This window comes from Camellia sinensis, chromosome 6 (assembly GCF_055761805.1).
Source record: "Camellia sinensis isolate YWXY chromosome 6, ASM5576180v1, whole genome shotgun sequence".
Classification (NCBI taxonomy): domain Eukaryota; kingdom Viridiplantae; phylum Streptophyta; class Magnoliopsida; order Ericales; family Theaceae; genus Camellia; species Camellia sinensis.
The window spans coordinates 187,605,091-187,629,365 of record NC_138966.1 but is presented as its reverse complement, the minus strand read 5'-3'; the positions used below and the strand labels follow the sequence as shown (position 1 = coordinate 187,629,365).

The following is a 24,275-nucleotide window of genomic DNA, read 5'->3' as shown; positions in this document are numbered from 1 at the left end:
TGTTTAAACATAATCTGTACATCAACATTTATTTAATTGTTAATTGTTAATTGTTTAAACATAATCTGTACATCAAAATAATTTCAATGTTAATTGTTTAAATAAAAATTTAAACATTTAGCCATTAGCATGTTTAATTTCAACAATAAATTTTTATTTGTTTAAATAAAAATAATCTATACCAGTCAATTTTTTATCAATATTAGTATGTTTAAATATCTTTAAACAAAATTTAACCATTAGTATGTTTAATGTTTACTAAAAATAATTAAAATATTAAAGATATGTTTAATATTGTTATTACTTAGTAAACAATTGAAAAAAGGGTAAAATAGTCATTTGTTCATTTATCCTATCCAGTCCGTCCAACCAAACGTTGGATTCACTGAAAATAGTCCTATCCAGACATCTAATCCCATGAAAAAACAAACACAGGATACATATCCAATCCGACCAAATAGTCCGGGGGATTCACAGTCCCAGGACTCAAGTTCGATGGATTTTAATCCCCCTTTTCCAGTCCGTCCAATCAAACACACCCATCATGTCATATAGTTATACTAGCAGCCGTACACGTGTGTAATTTTTAAAAAATATAATAATATAAAAATAATGATAAAAAAATACATATGTAGTATTTATTATTCAAATAGTAAAGGTGTATTTTGCCAAATTTATATTGATTTCAAGTCTTGTATTTTTTTTTAAAATATAAATATCAACTGTAGGGGTATTTTTGAAAAAATCCAAAATCTGTGGTACAAAAGTATTAACACCATTGCAGGCCTACCATTTATATAATAGAATAGACTTTTTTAAGAATGAAAATCATTTTTTAAAATTTTAAAAAATATTCTTTTGTATTTATATTTATCAAATAATTTTTTAAACGATCATGTCAAAACTCTAAATTTGAATTTTTCTTGCCCATAAGTCCAGTTGTGCAAATACTCTATCCACAAGGACAAACTAGTGTAAAATAACCAAACTACGCATATGTATGTTATACAGTATTTACAAATCTATTTTTCAACCCCCTCTCTCTCTTTTTCTCTATCTCTTAAACTACATAAATCTCGATAAATAATAGCCAAATAATTAGTTAAATTGCATATATCTCGGTAAATAACTTATCTAACCAAAGTACAAACATACAATCTATCTACTGCAGCCAAATTGAAGCAAAATAAAGGAGGAGGATAATGTGAATGAAAAGAACACTTGCTCGTTTTTGTCCGATGGGAATGTTTCTTTCCTCATACAAGACCAGTCCCAAGCTTTACACTTATTATGCTCCAATGTTTCAATCGCTAGTAGTGCAGAGTTCCTAATCAATTTTATAAGCACAAAGATTCCGTTTGGAAAAAATAAATAAATAATTTTTTTTGTTTTTGAACATATAGGGTTTGTTTTGGTTTGATATTACAACAGATATTGGTTGGGTTGACTATCTATTTCAACAGATAAAGATTGGTCTGGTTGTTTTTTTTCCTTGGCTCATATATATATATATATATAGGCAGTGGCTTTGATCCAGTCTAAGATCGGACTGGACCGTGCTGTTGGGCCCATGGGGGCCTACCACGAGTCCCATTTTGATAATCCGAACCGTTCAATGTGTAGAACTCGTTGAGTACTATATACCTGTAAAAAATCACATTGATCGGATATCGATAACTATGTGAACAAAACAGTCTTTTATCAACCGTTAATTGTTTGACCGTCCATTTTTTTTTATACAAAATTGATTTGATCACATAACTATTGATATCCGATCAACGTGATTTTTTACAAGCATGTAGTACTCGACGAGTTCTACACATTTAGCGGTTCGGATTATCAAAATGGGCCCCAAAAATGGGCCCCATGGACCGAACTGGACGGGTCCAGTCTTGATCTCAACTTGAGACAAGCTGGACCCATATATATATATATATATATATATTTGTTGTTGTTGTCGTTGTTGTTGTTGATGATGATGATGAATAGATTAAAAAAAAATTGAATAGATACATTTAAACAAATAAGTTAAAATTTAAGTAGATAAAAAATTTGAAATTTGGCCAGTTGATAAAAAAATTTGAACAAATAAAAATTTGAGTTAATTGTCTGAAAGTCCTATTTGCAAATGTTATGGTTAGGGCTGCAAATGAATTAAGCTGTTCTTGAACAAACTCGGCGCGGCTCGTTTAGTAAACGAGTCGAGCTCGAGCTTGTATAAGCTCGGCTCGTTTATCTTTATTTAAATTATATAATAAATATATTATTTATATATTAAATAATATAAATGATATTTTTATTTAAATATTTATATTTAAATAATATAAATAATATTAAAAAAAAATTATCAAGTCAAGGTCGAGCCCAGTTTCTTATCAAGCCGAACTCAAGCTCAATAAACGAGCTCGATAAGTAAACGAGCCAAGCTCGAGCTCAGTAAAGCTCGGCTCGGTTCGACTCGGCTCGGCTCGGTTCGACTCGGCTCGGCTCGGTTCGTTTGCAGCCTTAGTTACGGTAACTTAGGTCCTATTTAAGATTTTTTGAACTAATAAGTCTTATTTAGTAAAACTGATAATATTATCAGTTTTTTTCAATTTTTAAAATTAAAAACATTATCAATTTTATATAGTAATGTTTTAGATAATTATTTCACTAACTGATTAAAAAAAACAGAATATGAGATTCTACTTATTGGGTTGATTTAACTATTTTATAAAACTGAAAACATAAACAGTTTTTTTTTTTCAATTTTAAAAACTGAGAACATTATTAATTTTTTCATTTTTAAAGTTTTTTTTTTATATATATAATTTTGCACATCAATGTTCCATCATCATGCTCCTTTATAGATACAAAATTTTCAGTTTTACACAAAAAAATAATTCAATTTTTTTTTAAAAAAAATAGACATTTAGTTCTTTTTTTTTTTTTTGCACATAATTTTTTTTTTAAATTTGAAAGTTGATGTTTTAAAGTTTTGAAAATCAAAACAAATGTCAAATAATCATGTTCCTTTATAGATGATCATAAATGATGGACAATTATTGTTTGAAAGGCAATTCCAACTATTAAAAATTTAATCGGACTTGAAGGTCCAAAAAAATCTTAGTTAGGACTTAATGAAATATAAGTTCATAAATTAAGACTGGTGTGTTCATGTCTCTAAAACTTTTAAATAGATAAAAAAAATTTGAACAAATAGAAATTTTAACAGATCAAAAATTTCAACAGATAGTTAATGAAAAGTCAAACAAATAAAAAAAAGTCAAGAAGTGAAATTGAAAACAAACTAAAACTTCTCACCAAACTATTTTATAAATCTTTCATCAACTAAAAAAATCCGTTGTTCCTAATACCTTATACCTTTTTTATATTGGATTTATCACCAATTAATCCTAATTTTTTAATAAAAATTAATTTTAAAATTTAAGCTAAATTCAAATCCAATCACATAACATGATTCAAAAATTAAGGCAATCTTCTCATATAAGGTCAAATGCCAAGTTCAAGTATAAAATTAGATATAATTAATCAAAATACATTTAAATTGGTCTAAACACTAATTTATCTATAAATAAAAAAAGAAGAGACAATTGTCATACATAATTCAATTACAAAATGGCATAAATTTTTAGAATAAAAATTAAGAGCTCTACAGAGAGAATTCTACAGAAACTTTAAATAGGTAAAGTTCACTTATGCTGTGATACGTGTACTTGTGTGTGTTTTTTTTTCTCCCTCACCGCATGTGTAGAGTTAGTTCAAATATTAGAATTGCCTATCATTGTTGAAATTTTTATGCAGTGGGTCATATCAGATAAAGCCTCCGTTTGAGAAGTGGGTTGACTTTTTGAATTTTTTGACTATTTTAGCCTGAGCTTAAAAGCTTGGTTTGGGAAGAGCTTTTGGTTTTTTGGCTTTTTTGAATTTTTTTGTGAGAGAGGAATATAATGATTATGGGTTGGATGTGATGTTTTGTTTGTTATGACTAAAATAGCCTATTTTGTTTTTTGTGGCTAAAATATCCAAAAAAGCCCAAACCATGGCTTCCCAAACGAAGCCAAAATGATTGTATTTGATTTTATAAATTTTTTCTTAAATTCAAAAAAAAAATAAATAAATAAAAATTGCCCGATGGCAATCGTAAGCATTCTCGTCAGCAGAACCAAATCCCTCCTCTTCTCCCACCGCTTGAGATGAAACCATCAAAATTAAAGCTGATTCCGAGCGGTTCGACTTCTCTTCTTCATCTACCTTCATCCATTTACTACAACACTGACTGGTGTTGTATATGTTGGGTTCCTCTGCGTTTATCAGAAGACAACACTTCTTCATACGATCTCTGGGTTGTTACACCAACACTCAAACCCATCACCATAACGGAATGAGCTCTGTCATGAGTGGGTCAGGTTTGGAGTCTGATGCTTTGGGCATTCTCAGATCAATCACTCCATCACTCGACCCAACTAAGCATAAAGGCCAAGCTGGTATACACTTGTCTCAATCAATGTTCAATTATTTGTCATTTCAAGCCAATTTCTTCTGATTCTGTATCTAGATTATCATTCTTGTGATGACCCAAGTTCCCAATTTTAGTCAAACTCAGCACGAAGATTATTGGGATTGTGTTTGTGTCTGTTCTTGTTTGCTTGTCAATGTAATCTAATGGAATCTTAACTATTTGTTTGTTTTGCCTCAATGGACATTTTGTTGTTTTTTTCAAAAAAATTAACTATTTTTTTTGGTTCATTTCATTAATGCGTTGATTTTGCATTATTTATCAATCAGGGAAAATAGCTGTTATAGGTGGATGCCGTGAATATACAGGTGCTCCATACTTTTCTGCTATTTCAGCTTTAAAAATGGTTAGTTCTCTCAGCTTCATCTTCACCTCTTTTTTTATTATTTATTTATTTTTTATATATATTTTTTAAATTTATATATTTTTCTTGTTTTCTTGTTATTCACTTATTAGATTTTCTTATTCTGAAGAAAACTATAAAATTAAAAAATACAAAATAAATCTTGATCACAGGGTGCAGATTTGTCTCATGTTTTCTGCACTAAAGATGCGGCTCCGGTAATAAAAGGCTACAGTCCTGAGTTAATTGTGCACCCTATTTTGGAAGAATCTTACAGTGTTAGGTGAATTTCTCAAACCAATGCATTTACTTTTAATTGTTGCATAGGGAGCTGATTTGTTTTTTGAAAGATACTTTCAGGGATGAGGACAAAAGATCAATCCTGGATAAGGTCCTTGCCGAGGTTGAGAAGTGGATGGAAAGGTTTGATTGTCTTGTAGTTGGTCCAGGACTTGGAAGAGACCCATTTCTTCTGGTGTGCTTTTGTTTCCCTAGTTGTTTTACTTTAAATACTAGTGTAGACATTGGCTAGACCTTTAATTTAAAGGTCATGGCTTAACTTCTTAAATAATGTAGTTATTCGCTCGAATTAAACTTGATCTTCGTGTGCTTGGTTTTGCTTGATGCATATTGAAATATTTAGCTGTGATAAGGAAGTGACAAACCAATTAGTGTTTTCAAATGTCATGGAGGGTGGCGAGATGAACTTTGAGACAGGTAAGGCATAGGTGTTAAGAATGTTATTCGGGTTCATAATCTATGTTCTGAAGTGTGTGAATATATGCAACTGTGGAAACAAATTAGGAGGTGATAGATTCTATTATTTTTCTACACTCAGTATGTTTGATTTCAATTTTAAGTGATCTGCAATACTTCCAATGAGAAAATCCTTGATATAGATTTGTGAGTGAACCCCAAACCTACAATTAGGAATCCTTAATAGAGCCTTCAAGTCTGTGTGAAAACTCTAATATTCTTGATCATAATTATTTGTTTTATTGAATATAGAACTACTGTGAAAGAAAGTAAATTGTATTTTATGATTCTAAGCTGCACTTTTTTCACCACTAAAAATATATAGTTTGGTTAACATATGAGAAGCATGTATTGTTCTTTGATAGAACTAGCTCGGCCATTTTTATTTGTTTAGGTATTCTCTAACGTCTTTTTTTTGCCAGTCCTAGCCATTTTCTCTTCAGCATCTTTTTTGTTGTTATGTGCCTGTGTATCTTGTTAAATGAATCCTTGCTAAAGCATGTGTATGATTTCCAGGACTGTGTTAGTAACATCATGAAGCATGCGAGGCAGTCAAATGTCCCAATTGTCATAGATGGGGTATGTGATGACAAATACATATTCTCTCTCTCTCTCTCTCTCTCTCATACACACACACACACACACACACAAACACACACACAATCATTTTGGAAGGTGTACTTGATTATCCAGTTTATCCATATGGTATGCATTTATTTGACCATATATGTCTTTGGTTGGTGATATGGGTCTCTACCAGGACGGGCTCTTTCTTGTCACAAACTGTCTTGATCTGGTTAGTGGTTACCCATTGGCTATCCTAACCCCAAATGTGAATGAATACAAGCGCCTTGTTCAGAAAGTACTAGAATGTGAAGTAAATGATCAAGCTGCTTCTGAGCAATTGCTATCTCTTGCTAAATGGTAAATTTTCGTTTAAAAATTTTCAAATCTTACTCAAATCACTTGTTAAGCATCCTTTAGTAAGTTTTATCATTGATGACATCCATTTGTTTTATAAATATACAATTGGAACATTTTTTTCCCCTCAACATATGAGAATATTTACCGTTCTAGTGAGATTATCACATGATACACATACACATTCATAAAAGTAGGTTTTAGTGCATTCAGTGCGGTTAGTTTGTTATGAATGTACATCAATGTTGCATTTGCCATTATTATATGTCATAAACGCAGACAGACAAACTTGTTGTGAGCACACACATTAGAGAGAGAGTTGTGCATTGCTGTGGTACAATAAAACCGATGGATATAATTTTTCCTTGATCAGGATTGGTGGTGTAACTATTTTACGCAAAGGAAAATCTGATCTTATCAGTGATGGTGAAGCAGGTACCTAATTAGTTTTGATTACTTGGTTATTTATCTTGTCTGTGAAAGAACTGTCTTCTTTTTATGGCATTGATATATATGTTTGACTGGGTGTTTGAACAAATTAAATAGGCTTTAGCTCATTTGTGGGAATTGCGACTTTCTTTTTATGTCACGGGGACAATGAACGTCATTCTTGCTAATTCTCCGTCCTTCATGCAGTTAGGTCAGTGAGCATCTATGGTTCTCCTCGCCGCTGTGGTGGCCAGGGTGACATACTTTCTGGAAGGCAAGTGACTTTTTTAAATTATTGGATACAAACTATACATCAGGAATTCTTTTAGGTTTAAAATCTTAAATGGCCTTGCTCCCCTGCAGTTAGAAGTTTTTTCTTTTCTCTATATTTCATCTATCTCCTTCCATGATACAGTCCCTAGTCTTCCATCGGTTCCTCTCCTCACTTCTCTCTCTCTTCCATGCAGATATCTACTCATTTACTTCTTTTTCTTTACTTCTAATAATAGCGAGTCTTTTAAGGGTAGTCTTTTTCTTTATTACATATAAAAACTATCATGCTTAGGGGTAGCTCGGATGTTCAGTCATCCAGATTCCTATCCAGGAGGTCTAAGGTTCAACTTCCCTCCTGTTTGCCCAGTTCATATGCTTAAGAATTTGAAACCCAAGTTTACACGCTTGGAGTGGGTCCAAAAGACCCTGACTGGTTAGAGCTCTCTGTTGATGTGAAAACTTTTATTTTCTTTGGACTTTGGAGTTGGCATTGATGTAGTTTTGGTACTCATGTACACTATACAACTAGAGAAGACAACTGAACTTTTGGTTCACACTGTTCTATCAGCTTTGCTAGATGTTGGGTGTTCAAATAAGAAGAAAATCACAGATTGCTACCGGCCAATTTAGATCAGAGTTTGAAAGTTCAAAAAAAAAAAAAAAAACACCAATTTTATTGTTTGATGTCATTTTGCGATGACCTAATACATTGCCCTTCGGTTGATGCCAGTGTTGCGGTCTTTGTATCTTGGGCCCGGCAATATATCTCTACTGCGCCTAAAGGAGAATTGATCACGAACCCGACAATGTTGGGGTGCATTGCGGGGTCTGCTTTAATGAGGAAGGCAGCATCGCTTGCATTTGACAATAAGAGAAGGTCGACCCTCACCAGTGATATCATCGAGTGCTTGGGGAGAAGGTATTGGTGTTTGATTACTTAGAAACAAACAATACTCTAGTGGAATTACTCAAAAATTACTTTGTTTTTGTTTTTGTTTTTGGTTTTTCAGTCTGGAGGACATTTGCCCAGTCAATTGATTATCGGAGCATTGAATCAATGACGCCTCGCCTCCTTTCAGAAACTACTTTTGTCGTAAGTGGCTATGACAGATTGTAAACTTGGAAAATTGCAGCTTCCTTTGGTTCATTCTTCTTCCTTCTTTGTTTTTTTTTACTCATTTGGAAAGGACTAAATGATGTGTGATATGCAGGCTAATACCATGTAAAGGAGTGGATTATGAATAAGAAGAGTAGATTAATATAGGAACAAACATGGATTAACTTTTGCATTCTCTCTGTTCAATCTGACTGCTATCAAAACCATCCAATGATAGTTGGATGGTTGAAAGAGGATTCAAATTCCAGTAACAGATTTTATTTATTTATTTTTATTTTAAATAAGAGTATTTGGAAGGATGGAAATGCCAAAGAATGTGAAGAAAAATATTTTTTGTTTCTTGGAAACTATTTTTAAAATTTAAGAATTAAGAAAAAAAAAGTGTTTTTATTTATTATGAAAACAAATTTTCGTTGGCCACTGGTTACCTCCCACTCTTTTAACAACTCACTAAAGAATTTTCTTAAATGTTTTGAAAATGTTTACTACATTTTTTTTAGGCAAAAATTATAATTTTTTTTTTTTTTATATTTATCTTTTTGTAAAATTTTATAAATCTCAGTTTATCTGCATGAAAAATGCTAAAAGATCGGATTTTACATAGCAATAGGATCCCCGACTTTTTTCTCCTACTTTTGTTAATTTTTTTAATATTATTTATCAATCAAACTCTACAGACTTGTTAACATGCATAACTCGTTCTTGTAGAGAGAGAGAGAGAGAGCTAAGCATAACATTGAAAGCTCAACAGTTGGAATCCCGACAGCTACAACACCTCCTGGTCAGCAGCAGGCTCCCAATGCAAGCGAAGATTAGTCAAGGTGTGCGTTAAGCTGACCCGGACATCCTGTGAGAAACCAAAAAAATAGAAAACAGAAAGCTCATGACTTCAGTATGAAGCAGTAATCATTATAAATCAACGAGCAAAATTTCAACACATTTTTAAACTGACGTCAAATTTGAACAATTTATACTCATTCAACATAATCATATGCATTATATTTAAAATAATAATAATAAAAAAAAAAAAGCCAAAAGGTAAATAAGCTAAACTTGATCAACTCAATTAAAATTCATTTAAGATCAGCTCAAAAGGTAAATAAGCTAAACTTGAACACATTTTAAAACTTTCAAGCAATATTTTAAAAGAGATTAAGCAAAAAACATTGCCATTGCACTTTTGTAACTTACAAGAAGTCAGAATATTATAACATCCTTTTGGCATAAAGTAAAACACGGAATTAAAATTCATGAAAGACTCATTTTATGGAGAACAAGGTATGCTACACCATCTTAACGTAATAATAGTTTCTCAGACATGTATGTATTGTTTTTCTGCCTTCTTCACTATCAGTTTGGTATCTTCTCTTGTTCTTTGATACTTGAGTCAACTTCCCAGTTCCCCCCAACTAAAACATCTGCAGGGGCAATACCATCAATGAATCAGCAAGTGTAAGCAATTAGGCTCAGCTAGAACCCTTAGGCATTAAATATTTCAAATAATTACTTCTAAATTGTTATTTGAAATTCATATCATGTCAAAGCTCTCAAATTCAGTATTGAAATCCATATTCAAAACCATTGAATCAAAATTTGATCAATTCTCCTTGAATGAGTAGTGTCAAATTCCTGCATTTTTAAATCTATAAATCCAAACACAACAAAAGGATGAAACGAAAATCAACATATGAAAAATTGGCACAAAATTTTATCACTGAAGAAAGGATGAAACAAAAATATTTTCCTGCTTCGCAGAGTTAAAACATGAAAAATAAACACAATTACTCAAAAATTTACATAGTGTAGGAGAACCATGAAGTTCAACTGTACACCGTGCCAGAGCCCACATCTTTGACATGATTAGAAGGATATAATGAGAAGAAAATAAATTTTGAGGATCCAAAAACATGTACATGGTAGTTGTAAAACCCAGAAACAACCAGAGCAGTTCACATATGTACCATTAAAAATTAAACTTTTTAAGAAGCACGCAATAAAACACTTACATTGTCATCCACATTTCCTGGTGAAAACACTCCCTCCCCGCTTAAGAATCTGCAGGTGGTTGCTGCTGATGTGGCCACATCTGCTGAGCTGTGGTGTAAGGATGAGGAGGCTGCTGTGGCCACATCTGCTGAGCCTGTGAAGCATGCTGTGGTGGCATATAATAGTACGGTAGACCTTCATTTGGGCCTCCGACAGGAACGGTTCCTCGTGGCATTGATGCAAGTACCTCATCTTTCAAATCTTCCCTTGGCACGATATCAACCAAGAAGTCAAATATATCGGTCCTTGTGATTGCCGCTGCAATATCATTCTTCTGAAGTGTCCTCCTTTTGTTCTCCTCTGTGTGATTCCAAGACCGCAGTGTCAACTCTAGAATGAACATCTCACAGGCCCGTGCAAAGACGACTGGGGCTTCGGCTGATATCATTCTTACATCCTCGTCTGCTTTCATAATCTTCTTAATCCTAGCCAATGGGAGGCTATGGTTTTTAAACTCGGTCGTCTGCTCGATTTCTTGGCACTGGTTTGCCCAAAAACTCTGGAGTTGTTGCTGCAATAGCTGTTGCTGCTGCTGGTGGATGTGCTGATAAGCAAGTTGTTGTTGTGCAAGCTGAGCAGGAGAATGAATAGATCCAACTGACGCAGGGGCAGCGGGACCTGTCATTTGGTTTGCTTGGTATGGGGCCACACCATATGGCATTTGACTCGAGCTACCCATCACCCCCGTAACTGGGGGCTGCCCCTGCCCATGCCCTTGCTGATCCATTTTTTGACTGCTTAGGTTCGCTAGAAAGTGACTTTTCAAATACAGAGTTCAAACAAGATCGTAAGAATATTAGAAAAAATGAAACAGCATTAGCACTTTGTCATAAGAAATTTTTGAGCCTCAAAAGTCGTCTTACTGGAAAAATATGTAGGCGTATTTTCAAACACAATTCTCAGAGTTGATCACCAAAAATAAATTTTTTTTTTTTAATTTTAAAAATAGGTAAAAACTCAGAGTTCGATCCTAGCTCAGGATGAACACTGGCTGCATGCTTAACACGTGCAAGTCACAAGGGAAGTTGTTTTTTAGTGCACACGGAGTGAAACTGCCAACTGACTTGCTTGAGCAAAGACAAAGTTGCTTGAGTGACTTTCCCTGTTTTCAGAGTTCCAATTAAACCTATTTGAACTTCAAAGCTAAATACAACTATTTTAAACACAATTCTCACTGTTCAAACACATTACAATCCAATACACACCTTTAAATCATATTACAAATCCTTGCTTCATCGTCATTACACCATGCACCCCTTAACAATACACACGTGTGTGCATTCAAATTAAAACTCAATTGAGTTTTGTGTACGGAACATGCCAACCAAATGCACTAACAACAGGGATTGAGTGATGAACGAAAGTTGGGAAAGAATGAACCCACAAATGGTGGACACTAAAGATTTTATTTTTATGACTAAGAGAAACCGAGAAGAAATATACTAGAAGAATCAAAGGGCAGAATGAATGAGCTGTCAATTCTGTATAGATAATTAACATATGATTACTATTTCACTACTACTAACAAGAAGCATCCTTACTAGCACCACACAATATATCATACAAAAAGACCTTCTCTGGAAAACGAAAAGAATTAGAAGCCACAAGTATTGTGATACCTTGCTTTTAATCAAGTAACTGTATGCTAGCATATTTGATGAGAGAGCTAGCCTCCCCAAAGAAATCATAAATATTGGGCACTTCCTAATTGTGTGCAATGTCAGACATAAATATTTGCCCCAATTTTGAAGCCACATTCAGCTTTCACCTTTCATGTCAAAAAGGGCAGAGAGAGAGAGAATTGACAACGCTATCCCACTGCTTTCAAACAATCTCAAGATATCATCCATACTGAGACATTTCTGAAAGCTTATTTTCCTATATTAAATTATACAATACGTTATTGTTCAACAACTTTGTTTGAAGTTTTTGAAGTAATGCTCCCATTATGAAATACCTCAGAAAATATCATTTTCCTAAAGATTTTCCCTTCAACCGAACTTTTAAACAAAGGAAAAATGCATTTGTAGAACAAATAATATGGTAACTGAAGTCTCTTTAAATGGAACAATAATAAATAACATGACATTAAAAGTGTTTCAGAGCATAGAAATTCAAGAATTCATTTCCAACCATCTATCTTTATTCTTGGAGAATATAAAATTAGAAATAAGCCACACCGCGGATTAATGAACATGAATAAGTACCCAAAACAACAAAGGATGAATAAATACTTGAAACAAGCACTTCAATTCACGCACACAAATTACACAAGTTCAATTTCATATTTGGTAAATTTAACACACCTACAACCTAACTTACCGATACACCAGGGACAAAACATTTTTCTAAATCTATTCAAGTCCATCACCCCCAACCTCGATACACCGAACAACCAAAGGATAATTCTGTTAAATTACTCCCCCTCTCGTTTTCTTCTAAACCTAACCCTAATTCCTCAAATTTTTTACACCTCAACTATTCAAATACAAAATTGATTCTCATATAATATCTAGAGGTTACACTTGTGCTTTTTTCTCAATCAATCTATATAAATACACACACACACACACACACACATATATGACTCAGTGTTTGTGAAACCAGGGATCAAGAATCACACATATATATCAAAATTACAAAATTGCTCTGTGTATACATGTAAGTATGCATGCATACAAGGAAATCAAGTACCTTTATATCTCTGTTTACTTCGGATTCTCGATTTTGCTTAAAGATCAAAATACCTAAAACCAAAAACAAAGTACTTGAATGAATTATATCAAATTGTTATGCAAATTAAATAAAAATTAACACATAAATTCACCAAAAAAAAAGGCACGCAGACATAAAACTATGCATATAGAAATCGAACCTGTGGTCTGTAGCTGTAGCTACAAAAGTTGAGAGTTGAAAGAGAGAGAGAGAGAGAGAGAGAGAGAGAGAGAGAGAGAATAAAGTGGAAATTGGTAGTTTGGTTCGCGGAAGTGTCTGCAGCTTTGCACTCTCTTTCTCTCTCACTAGTCACCACCAAAGAGAGAGTAAAAAATGAAAGACAAAATAAATTTGCATTTGACTTTTTTTCAGTGAACTTTGTGACTTTCCCATCCATCCAAACACTAGATGTTAATTAATTAAAAAAAAATATATAGTTTTTTTTTTTTGAGCAGAAAAAAAAAAAAAAAAAAAAGATAGTTGATCCACAAAACCTAGGCTTTAACCAGATTTTTTTTTTTAATAATAACAATAATATCTACTAGTGGGTTGACCTAATAAGAGCAGATTAAATTAATCAAAAAAAAAAATGTGATAGGTGATCTACAAAACCTAAGTTAATCCCTAGATTTTTCTTAAAATTTAATAATATTTACTAATAAATTAGCATAATAGCAATTCTTTGTTGCAGTTTAGATTAGAATCAAGAGTTGCCGTTTTAGAATTTACTCATTTATTTTAAAGCACTACCAATTGTACTAGATGAAATTCAAATTCTAAAATTAGATGGTTGTGTCTTTTTGAAGAAATTTTTTGAAGTGCTTTTTTTATCAAATTGAATGTTGCTTTAACTTTGATTTGTAAGATAATGAAAATCATGTTATGATCACTTTGTAGCTTCTTCCAATAGATCATAATGTTAATGAAGTAACATTTATAGTCATATGGCGTTTAGTGGTATATTTTTATCAAGAAAAAGAGATTATTGATATTTAATTTTACGTTGTGTTTGGTTGAGGAATTTAAAGAGGGATTTGGAAAGGAAAAAAGAAAATGTGTGAAATTAGGTGAAATATAAGTATATTTTATTCACATTTCACATAATTTTTCTCTTTCCCTTTCCAAATCTCTTCTCAAATCTTCCAACCAAACACAACATTAATTTAACACTATGTACTATCTAATTTTTTCCATCTATTTGGCTCAAAAATATGTCCCGGGCTTTTAATACTCTTCTCTCAGTCACACCATGTGATGAAAATATAAAAAATAAAATAAGTATGCCAAGACACATCACATTCACACAGTTGATATGCATTAGGAATGTGAATTTTGGAGAACAGAAGACCCTGTGAATTTTGGAGAACAGTTCAATTTGTGCTTCCTCAAATTTGAAAACTAGAGTCTGACTTGTTGAGTTGACCATTTCAAAGGCCAAGCCCAACATGTTTACTGGCAAGCCCAACTTGCCTCAAACCAGTTTTGGGTACAAGGACTCAAGCCATCCATTGCAGTATTCATTGGACAAGTGTCTATTTTTCCTTTTCCTTTACCCCCTTTTCTTGAATTGCTATAATAGAATGTTTATTGCAACATTCATAGAATAAAAAAATGACCTGAAAAGAACTATTTTATTTTATTTTTCATTTATTAACGTGTGTTTGAATGTTTATTCATTGACGCGGAATCAAAAGAATATGCATTAACTACTCGATTTTAGACATTCTTCAACCAAAAAAAAAAAAAAAAACAAGAAAAAGAAAAAAGAAGATGATTTCAAACTATGTTCCAAACTATATTAGATTAAAAGAGAAAGCAGCTGTACAATGATTGATTGAAGCAAACAGAAAGAACTTTGAACAAAGGGCAAATTACACAACAAGGCAAACAAAACAACCTCTAGAGCTACATAGCATAAGGTACCCCACCACTACACAACACAAGCCTACTGTTCCCACTTGTGTTCATTCCACCAACATTTACCAACCGGACTCTCATTCACTTTTTTACATGGCTCCCAACTCATTCCCTAGCTTCCATTCTCAACCATGTGAAATCCCCTCTTTGCCCCCCATAAAGAGATGGCTGAGGAAGAGTTTGTGTAGAGAGGTGTTCTTCTTACTTACTACTTTGTGGCTGCAAAAACTGTTGGCCCTTCCACCTGAAATATCATCCATCAAATTCAGATGATTGAAGTATTAGAAACAAAGGATATGTGGTCCAAGTGCATTTCTTTCTTAACAATGATATAAAAATAAATATATATATATATATATACATAATAGCTATCAACAAAGACGTGACTTCCATTCAGACAAAATAGCTATTGGTGGGAAAAAAAAGTCATATTACCAAGTGAATAAACGATGCTAGCTGAGCTGTGTTTCATTATGATTGTAATTTTTCTATACCTAATATGTTTTCACACAATAGGGATGAATGATTTCACTTAAGTCTACATTATTTTTGAAATTGTTATTCAATAAAAAATTAAAAAAAAAATAAATCTCATTTTTGGAGAATTACAACATTTGTTATCAACAAAGACAATCTTCTTGTGGTGCAAATGTAACAAGAAGGAAATTTTCAGAAAACAGATTTGTTTTACCTAATTTTTTAATAGTATATGACTAGGAAATTCAGCCTTCATTTATATGGCATCATTGACTTATGGTTGGGGTTTGGCAAATCAGTGTAGAGGACCAGTCAGCTGGTGGCTCCAAAAATGAAACAATATGCACGGAAAAGGAAAATGTCTTGTAGCTCAAATTTTGTGGCTCAAAAGTGGCTCAAATGGCCAAAACGACGTCGTTTTAGCCATTTTTATGTTGTTCTGTACTCAAAACGACGTCGTTTTCGCCATTTGAGCTACTTTTGAGCCACAAAATTTGAGCTACGTAGCATTGTCGCACAGAAAATTGCAACATTTATCAAAATGATATGAACTTGAAAAGTTGAGCCATCGTGTTACCATGAATTTGGCACCCCAAATTTCTTCCTCAGTAGCAGGAACAGCAGTGATCTTGTTTTTAGGATTCTCATAGCTTCTCAGTCCTCCAACTGCGGTTGAGTAGAAACATCCTGTAAAATACAGTGGCATGGCATATTTGTCAAGCAAGAGAAAAAAAAAAAATTATATATATATATATATATATGTAGTAATAATATAATCAGTGTTTTCAGATTTTCCTTATCAAAGTTTTGTTGCAATTTCATTTGAGCATGGTTAGGGCTGCAAATTAGTTGAGTTCAAGCCCAAAGAATTTGAGCTCGAGCTCGGCTTGTCCAGAATTTAAGAAATATGAGCTAGGCTTGAGTGAGCCGAGCTCAATCCTAGAAAAAAAAGAAAAAGAAAAGAAAAAAAAAAAAGAAGCCTTATGCACAGTTAGTAGATTGAATTGACACTGCAATAAGAGCCACAAGGTCATATTTCACTCCATAAAACTAATAGTTAATGGACTAAACCAGAAAGATGAATAAGCCAACCCACCTTGAGGGAAAGAAGCAAGGGACTTGCCACAAGCACCTTTAAGCAAATCAGCGTCATTGGCAAAAGCCACATATCCATCGGCAGTGATTCCCCAATACAGAGGAACCTTACCATGTTGATCCTGTCATAACACCACCAACCCCAATTGTTGTAAAAAAAAATTAAAATCAAAGCAACAAAAGCTTCAACAAGGCAGTTTGTTGGTGGGGGAGAGAGAGAGATCACCCACTGTAGCCATAAACAAGGTGGAGGTAGACTTGTCATAGACAATGAAGGCAAAGCTCCCCTCAAGGTGGCCTACGACATGGTTTGGTGGATAAGGTGCTCTGTCACGAAGCGCCTTGTAAGCCTCAATGACCAGAACCACCTCATTTGCAGACTTGGCTAGCCCATATTGCTGCTTCAAACTCCCCAAGTTGTCAAGCGCTCCCTCAAACAAGCAGAATATCTCATCCTTCACTGCAAATGATCTGCCATTTCCAACATCCAAAAATTGGTTAGTTTCAGAAGTGGAGCTTGCATACCGGATAAAATTTTTGAAAATTTTTTTAGAGCTCTTAATGAAGAGCTCGAAAATAACATTAATTTGTCTTTTTCCTCCTTGTGTTTTGTCTTTTTTTGTTTGTTTGTTTGTGTGGGTGCGCCAGCTTAGTGAGCTGCTCTCTATCGGAGTCCAAAATTTTTGGTGACAAAGAATCAATCATAGAACTGAACATAAAACTTCACACAAGCCTATGGGATAGGCTCCCACAGGCTTTTGAATTTTTTTTGTCCTTAATTTGTATTTCTACAAGATCAAAAAAGAAAAAAGAAAAAAAAAAAATACCTTTTATTATTTCCTACCTACAATATATGAATATATATATATATATATATATATGTGACATACTATTTATGTTCCTACTCCCAAGAGGCCAAGAGTGACATTATACTTGTCGAGTTGCTTATTTCTTACCTACCTTGATTTTTCAACAACAAAAAAATTCAGCAAGAAACTTTTTTAATTAAAAAAATGTTATCATCATTTTATTCAAATAAAAAAAATATTATAATAACGTCCTCCTAATCCTAACCATTATGGTCCTAACAGAGCCCAAGAAAAAAGTTAAATATATAACCAAATTCATTTGAACTCAATTCTCTACAATAATGATAGGCTTATTGATTACCAATTAATATATATAAATGGAATAAAACATTTTATATAAGTGTGGGTATAAAAAATTTAAGGGAAAATTACAAAAAAAAAAAAAATGATAATTTTGACCTATGTAATAGAATAAATCTTAAATTTTTAATTTGTTAATTTAAATTCTATTTTTTTGATTTATTTTTAATCTAAGTCATTTACTTATTTTTGTTAAATATAAAATTAATTAAAAAATAATATTTTAATGATTAAAATTAATCAAAAAAATAATAATTTAGACATTTTATAAAATCTACATTAAATTTAATAATTATATAAAATTTAATTGATCAAAATAAATAAATGATTTAATTGATAATAAATTAAAAAATTATAATTTAAATTAATAAAATTAAAAGTTGAAAATTTATTTTGTATAGCAAAAAATTAAAGTAGGTGGTTCACCCCCAAAAAAGTTAAAGTGGGTGGGACCCATGCATCACCACAACGGTGAAAAAAGAAGTGGCTTTGGACTTTTGAGAATCATGCGATTTATCATCTAACCGTCCACGTGACACAACAGGCCAATATAGCCCTTGGATCGAGAACCCTCAGAAATGGTGAAAAAAATAGGTAATGTAAGTAAAAAGTGTGAAAACAGAAACGTTTTCCAATCAAGTGGTAACTATGGCGTCGAATCCGAAGCAGTCACTGAATTTGAGAAGATCACACGTGTATGGCTAAGCTTGAGGATGGAATCGCGAGGTCGAGTTTATATTACGATCTAAATAAATTATTAAATTTTTTATTAAGATAGCTTGTTTATTAATAAATTTTATTTAAAAGTGTCTTAATTTAAGAAATTTATGAAGAAACTTTTTAATCTACTTAATTTCATATATTTATATTTTTATTTTATAAAGTCATTTTTTTATTTATATTACTTTTTTAGACTCTTATGTCTTTATATTTAATATTGATATTTAATGTTGAGGAGGGAGAGAGAAGAGAAATGACCAAGACATAAGAAATTTCATACACAAATTAAATAATATTAATGCTATTATTTTATATTATTATATATGTGAATATGTTTTTAATTGACAACACATTAAAAATAATGTATATATTCTTTCTCATCTGATGTGAATATATTTTTAATTGACAACACATTAAAAATAATGTGAACATTCTCTCTCATCTGATGTGAACGTTTACAACACCTTTCTGAAAAATTCTCTCTCATCTAATGTAGTGATGTGAAGGTTTACAATATGTAAACTTTTTTATTTTTAATTGGCAATATATTAAAATAACGTTTATTTCTATTTTTAATTGACAACACATTCTTATTCATAACATGTAGCGATGTGAACATTCACAACATGTGAACATTCTCTCTCATCTAACATAGTGATGTGAACGCTCACATTTGTATGTTTTAGTATGAATATTCACATCATATAATTAACAACACAATGACAAAAATTCACTTCAAATTAATGTAAATATTCATTTCAAATACATGATGTGAATATTCACATCATGTAATTGATAACACAAGAGTAATGTTAGGTAACCCAAATAATTTACCAAATGTTTTACCAAACCTCTCACATTAGTAATGTTACATACAAATCCATATGTGTGTAAATCCCACACTTATGTGAGAGGTTTGATAAAACATTTGGTAGATTATTTAGGTGTTGTTTGGCAAGTTGGTTTGTGGCTAAAATAGCCACAAAAGACAAAATAGGCTATTTTAGCCACAACAAACAAAACATCACATCCAACCTATAATTATTACACTTTTCTCTAAAAAAAAAGTAAAAAAAACCAAAAAGTTATTCCCAAACTAAGCTTTTTAGCTCAGGCTAAAATAGCTAAAAAAGCCAACCTACTTCCCAAACGGAGGCTTAGGGTCTCCAGCATTACTCGATAACACAATGACAAAAATTCATTTCAAATTAACATGAATATAATGATAGTTAACATCTTGATGCATGAGAACTACCAAAACATAATGACAATCAACATTAATCGGAATAAGAGATATTGAGGGTGTTTTGGTTTTCTTATCTCAAATAGAACCTAATAGAATACTCAAAAAGAAAATGAGTTGGATGGAATAAAACTCTTAAAAAGAGAATTTATCAAAAAAAACTCACATAAGATCTATATATATATAATTTGTGTAATCCCACACTTATGTGAAAAATTTAGTAAAAAATTTAATAACTTATTTAAAATTTATAACATTTTTTCATGAGGTCTCTTCCTCCAGACAAAAGCTAGTGGAAGTATCTTAGGAGTGCAAAAATAGCCCGCGGCCTGTGGGCGGCCCGAAACTTGCTTGCGGCTCGAAAAGGACTAGGCTCGTTTAAACCCACTTAGGCCCAGGCTCGAGCCCAGCCCGAGTCTCTGGATCTGGGCCTGGGCTATCATTTTGAATTTCGGCCTGGCCTGTGGGCTTGCCCGCTTGGCCCAGCCTATCGGCCTGCTTAAGGCCCACTCAAAGCCCGATCTGAAGCTCAACCTGCCCGCCCCGCCCGAGACCCAGTGTATTTTTTAATGAAAAATAATAAAATTTTAGTAAATAAAATAAAATAAAATAAGCAGACCTGCCCAAGCTCACGGCCAGCCCCAAGCCTATTGAGTCCGCTCACCCAAGGCTCGAATACCCCTGGTCTTAGGCTTAGGCTTAATTTTTTTGCCCATGGACCGGCCCGGCTCGGTCCGAATTTTGGTGGGAGCCCGCAAGGCCCCACATGGGCCAGACCAGGCCAGATTTACACCCCTAGAGCACCCTTGATTCTCGACTGGATTAGAATCCCGTGGAAGCCATTCAAGATAGAGTGGGCCGACAAAATTTCAACTTGATTGAGGTCTTAGGGCTCGTTTTGGAATTTTATTTTAAGCCTCGTTTGGCAAGTGACGTTGTTAGTCAAAAAGCTAAAAAGTCACTGAAAAAATCAAAAAATCAACAATTTATACCAAAAAGTCAAAGATTCTATTTTCTCTCTATTTTTTACACATCTGTCTGTAAAAAATCAAAAAGTTATCCGAAACATAGTTTTTTACATCACATTTTAGCCAAAAAGTTACTAAAAAAACTTATTCCCAAACGAGGCCTTATTTTTTGTTTTAGCTAAAAAATTAAAAAATCATTATAAATTGTTACATCATTCTTTTTATTTTTTTACATATTAAAAAATTATTAAAATAATTTATTTCCAAAAAAAACCTTATTTGGAGATTAAATAGTTTAATTAAAATTTTTAAAAATTATTATATTATTCTTTATTTAATATAAAAAAAATTTAAAATTTTTAAAATAATTTATTTCTAAACGAAGTCTAAATCATGGCCGTTCATTCCATCTCATCATCCTAACCTCTGTGGCTCAAAGTTATAAATTAATTAAAAAAATACGCACACAAATTAAATACAAAAATTAATCAGAAAAAAATATAATATATATATATTTTGGATTTCTGTGTTTTGCTAATAAATCAATGACAATAAAAAAAGGAAAAATGAAATTGTAATCATGCAGATATCATTCACTGTGTTTTCTAAAAATCCTTTTCTGAAATTTTTTTATTTATTTATTTTTGTTTTTAATGATTTTTTTAATATTTTAAGTAATTTTTTTAATTTTTAGACACACCTAACATAAATACACATAAAAAATATAATTTTTGTGAAAAAAATTCTTTTAAAAATTCATTAAATATAAAAAATACAAAAAAAAAATTCAGTATATTTTTCCTATTTTTATGTATTTATTAATTTTTTAAAGTATTTTTCACAAATATTTTACTTTTTAAACATATTTAAGTAGGATGCACTTAAAAAATAAAAAAATTTCTTAAAATTTTAAAAATATTCACCAAAAATAAAAAAATTCAAAAAAATAAAAAATTTAATTTTCAAAAAATTTAATCCAAAAAACTCAAACAAAACACACACATTAATATTGAACTAAATAGAGCAGATAAAAATATTTTTTTATATATATTTGGTTGATCTAATTATAATATTCAATTCCATCCAAAAAAATGAATAGAGCAGATAAAAATATTTTTTTATATATATTTGGTTGATCTAATTATAATATTCAATTCCATCCAAAAAAATGAATAAAAATTATATGTTTAATCGCTAGAATCGTAAGTTAGGGTGCTGTTATGTTATGGTGTGCAACCTTGAGCTGTGCAATTCTTAAGGTTGCACACCATATGCAACCAACACAAAAGGTGTAAATATAAAATAGAACAGTATACAAAAAGACATAAATGTAAGGTGTAAGTTACACGCTTAAGAAAAGTCCCCTAAGTTAAGGTACAAAGCAAGAGCTCCATCGTGAAGTAAACAGTACTCAATTCAAAAGCTATTTTCCACCATTTTCTCGGTGGCCAAACGGTTCAAGTCGTTCGATCAGTATCCCCTAGGTTGATTACTCCGATTTCTCATCCGACGATCGAGATCATTTTAATCACACACGCCAATTCAACAATCATTCATCAAATTAACTGTTACTGTTAATTATCACTGAATTCGATCCCAAGGTTCTAGACTCCATCGATCAATTTTTAATTTTTAAAGATTTTAATCTGTTGTTAATCAATATACCTGGGCTGTAAAGGAGACTGGTTGTGATGAGTGTAGGCAAGCTGAACATCGTCTCCGATCTGAATGGACACTGCCGATTGATTACTGTCCAGAAACCGCTTCACCAGCGCCGTCGCCTTTATCTTCGGCGACGGCGTCCTGCTTCCAGCCGCCACCAGCTCTTCCGGCGGCGACACAATTGAGCTGCTAAATACCCCCAACATGGCTACACCACTCTCTCTCTCTCTCTAAAAAGAAAAATATATAATCACACAAACAGAAGAAGATATATCTAGAATTGTCTACTGCCTTCTCTCTCTCTATAGTAAATGAAGGGCTCAGACATAGGATAGGAGAGGAAACCAGCTAGGGGTTTGGCCATATATAGAAGAGGAGCGAGGGTATTATCGTAATTTCAGATGATTTTCCAATAATTAAAATTTTATTTATAAATATATATATATATATATTTTTTCCCTCATATTTTTATCCAATGAAAGACAGGAAGGCACGTGATTTGGGACCACAAGAATTGCCTTATTTGATTTAACTCTCAAGACATAATTTTTTAAAAAAAAAAATTTAAAATTTTCTTTGGCTGGAAATATTTTGATTTTTTTTTCAAAATCACTCTTTCACCTACGTATTAATCAATCGCTTTTTTTCTCTCCTCTCTCATTCTCAATCACTTTTTCTCTCATACACATCTACTCAATTACAACAAACAGAAATGATTCGTAACTCAAAATTAAGAGCTCGAATGGCCCGAAAAAAAGCGAAGTGTTTTCTCCCTCCTCAAAATCATCTGCTACTCTCTTTCTCCTCACAGACTCCAAAATACTCTCCCTTAGACTCCAAAATATATTCTGTCTACTCACTCCAAAAGCAAAACCAAACGATAAACTCGAATGAGGCAAAAATACTCTCCTTAAACTCACTTTCTCCTCACTTTCTTCCTCTTTTTCCTTCCTCTGTTTTTTTCCTTCTTTCTTCATCTTCTTTCTAAACTATTGAATGAGGCAAAACAAAAAAACAATAGAGAGAGAGAGATGGGAATTTTACACCAAACCCAAAACCAAAACCAAACCCACAACCACAAATCAATATCGACACTGAAATTCAAATCAGACAAAATCAAACAAAAATTCGAACAAAATCAAACAAAAATAGGAACTTCCACGAAATAATTGATGCATACACACACATATATATATATATATATATATATATATAAATGTTGAAGACAAAGGTTTATACCTTTTTGGTTGATGATGATTCTCTCTCTCTCTCTCTTTGCTGTGTTGATGATGATTTGTTAATTTTTGGTTGATGATGATGATTCTCTGTCTGCTCCTCTCCTCTTCCCTTCTTCTTCTTCTTCTTCTTTGTTTTTCTTCTGTAGGTTATGGAAACGAAGAAGGAAAGGAAAGGAAAGGAAAGGAAAAAAAAAAAAAAAAAAACCAAAACGACGTTGTTTTGGTATTTTCGGGCCATTCGAGCCACTAATCTTTCGAGCTACGTAGCGGGACTCTACAATAAAATATCAAATCATTCTAAACTCTCATACTCCAAAACTATTTTCAAAATATACAACCAAATAAATCAAAAATATTTCTAAACTCTTTTCCCAAGATTTTTTTTGAAAATTTATCTTTCAAAACCAAACCAAACACACCTATGATTCCCGTGTGTCTTTTTTTTTTTTTTTTGTTGAAAATTAATTAATTAATTTTTTATATTAATTTTATTTTGTATAGTATTTATATCAAAATTGTTGTAAAATATGTTTAGAATATAGGGTTTTTTTAAAAAAAGTTAACAAAAATATAGGGAAAATTAGTGAAATATCCCATCTTAATTTTTTGTAGTAGAAAAGATTCAATATGTTTTTTTAGTCATTCGATGAAATTTATCTGTGTTGGG

General features: G+C 32.2%; 3 protein-coding genes across 8 annotated transcripts; 1 reads left to right on the top strand and 2 right to left on the bottom strand.

Moving 5' to 3' along the window:
* Nucleotides 1-4,060: 4,060 nt before the first annotated feature.
* On the top strand, nucleotides 4,061-11,241 carry LOC114316175 (pfkB-like carbohydrate kinase family protein). 3 transcript variants are annotated; one of them, XR_014331354.1, is made up of 11 exons: nucleotides 4,061-4,487; nucleotides 4,789-4,865; nucleotides 5,036-5,145; nucleotides 5,223-5,337; nucleotides 6,135-6,197; nucleotides 6,379-6,542; nucleotides 6,913-6,974; nucleotides 7,176-7,242; nucleotides 7,972-8,160; nucleotides 8,252-8,334; nucleotides 9,069-11,241. XR_014331354.1 is itself a non-coding variant. In XM_028262834.2 (10 exons), the coding sequence occupies exons 1-10, from the start codon at nucleotides 4,292-4,294 to the stop codon at nucleotides 8,277-8,279; spliced, it is 1,071 nt and encodes a 356-aa protein (XP_028118635.1). In that variant the 5' UTR covers nucleotides 4,061-4,291; the 3' UTR covers nucleotides 8,280-8,512. The 3 variants fall into 3 exon arrangements, 1 of the variants encoding a protein (XP_028118635.1); XR_003648097.2 differs by lacking the exon at nucleotides 9,069-11,241 and adding an exon at nucleotides 8,453-8,512; XM_028262834.2 differs by lacking the exon at nucleotides 9,069-11,241 and having other exon boundaries at nucleotides 8,252-8,512.
* Nucleotides 8,953-13,705, bottom strand: LOC114316176 (nuclear transcription factor Y subunit C-3). Of its 2 annotated transcripts, none has more exons than XM_028262836.2 (4): nucleotides 13,280-13,633; nucleotides 13,099-13,151; nucleotides 10,365-11,162; nucleotides 8,953-9,205 (listed from the first exon to the last, which is right to left on the bottom strand). In XM_028262836.2, the coding sequence occupies exon 3, from the start codon at nucleotides 11,129-11,131 to the stop codon at nucleotides 10,406-10,408; it is 726 nt and encodes a 241-aa protein (XP_028118637.2). In that variant the 5' UTR covers nucleotides 11,132-11,162; nucleotides 13,099-13,151; nucleotides 13,280-13,633; the 3' UTR covers nucleotides 8,953-9,205; nucleotides 10,365-10,405. The 2 variants fall into 2 exon arrangements, with proteins under 2 accessions (XP_028118637.2, XP_028118636.2); XM_028262835.2 differs by lacking the exon at nucleotides 8,953-9,205 and adding an exon at nucleotides 9,499-9,776 and having other exon boundaries at nucleotides 13,280-13,705.
* A 1,185-nt stretch (nucleotides 13,706-14,890) lies between these two features.
* Nucleotides 14,891-23,765, bottom strand: AILP1 (aluminum induced protein with YGL and LRDR motifs). 3 transcript variants are annotated; one of them, XM_082872844.1, is made up of 6 exons: nucleotides 23,610-23,765; nucleotides 22,374-23,359; nucleotides 16,839-17,079; nucleotides 16,610-16,730; nucleotides 16,091-16,200; nucleotides 14,891-15,280 (listed from the first exon to the last, which is right to left on the bottom strand). In XM_082872844.1, the coding sequence occupies exons 2-6, from the start codon at nucleotides 22,574-22,576 to the stop codon at nucleotides 15,245-15,247; spliced, it is 711 nt and encodes a 236-aa protein (XP_082728970.1). In that variant the 5' UTR covers nucleotides 22,577-23,359; nucleotides 23,610-23,765; the 3' UTR covers nucleotides 14,891-15,244. The 3 variants fall into 3 exon arrangements, with proteins under 3 accessions (XP_082728970.1, XP_082728972.1, XP_082728971.1); XM_082872846.1 differs by having other exon boundaries at nucleotides 22,374-23,354; nucleotides 23,610-23,764; XM_082872845.1 differs by having other exon boundaries at nucleotides 22,374-23,464; nucleotides 23,610-23,752.
* Nucleotides 23,766-24,275: the final 510 nt, after the last annotated feature.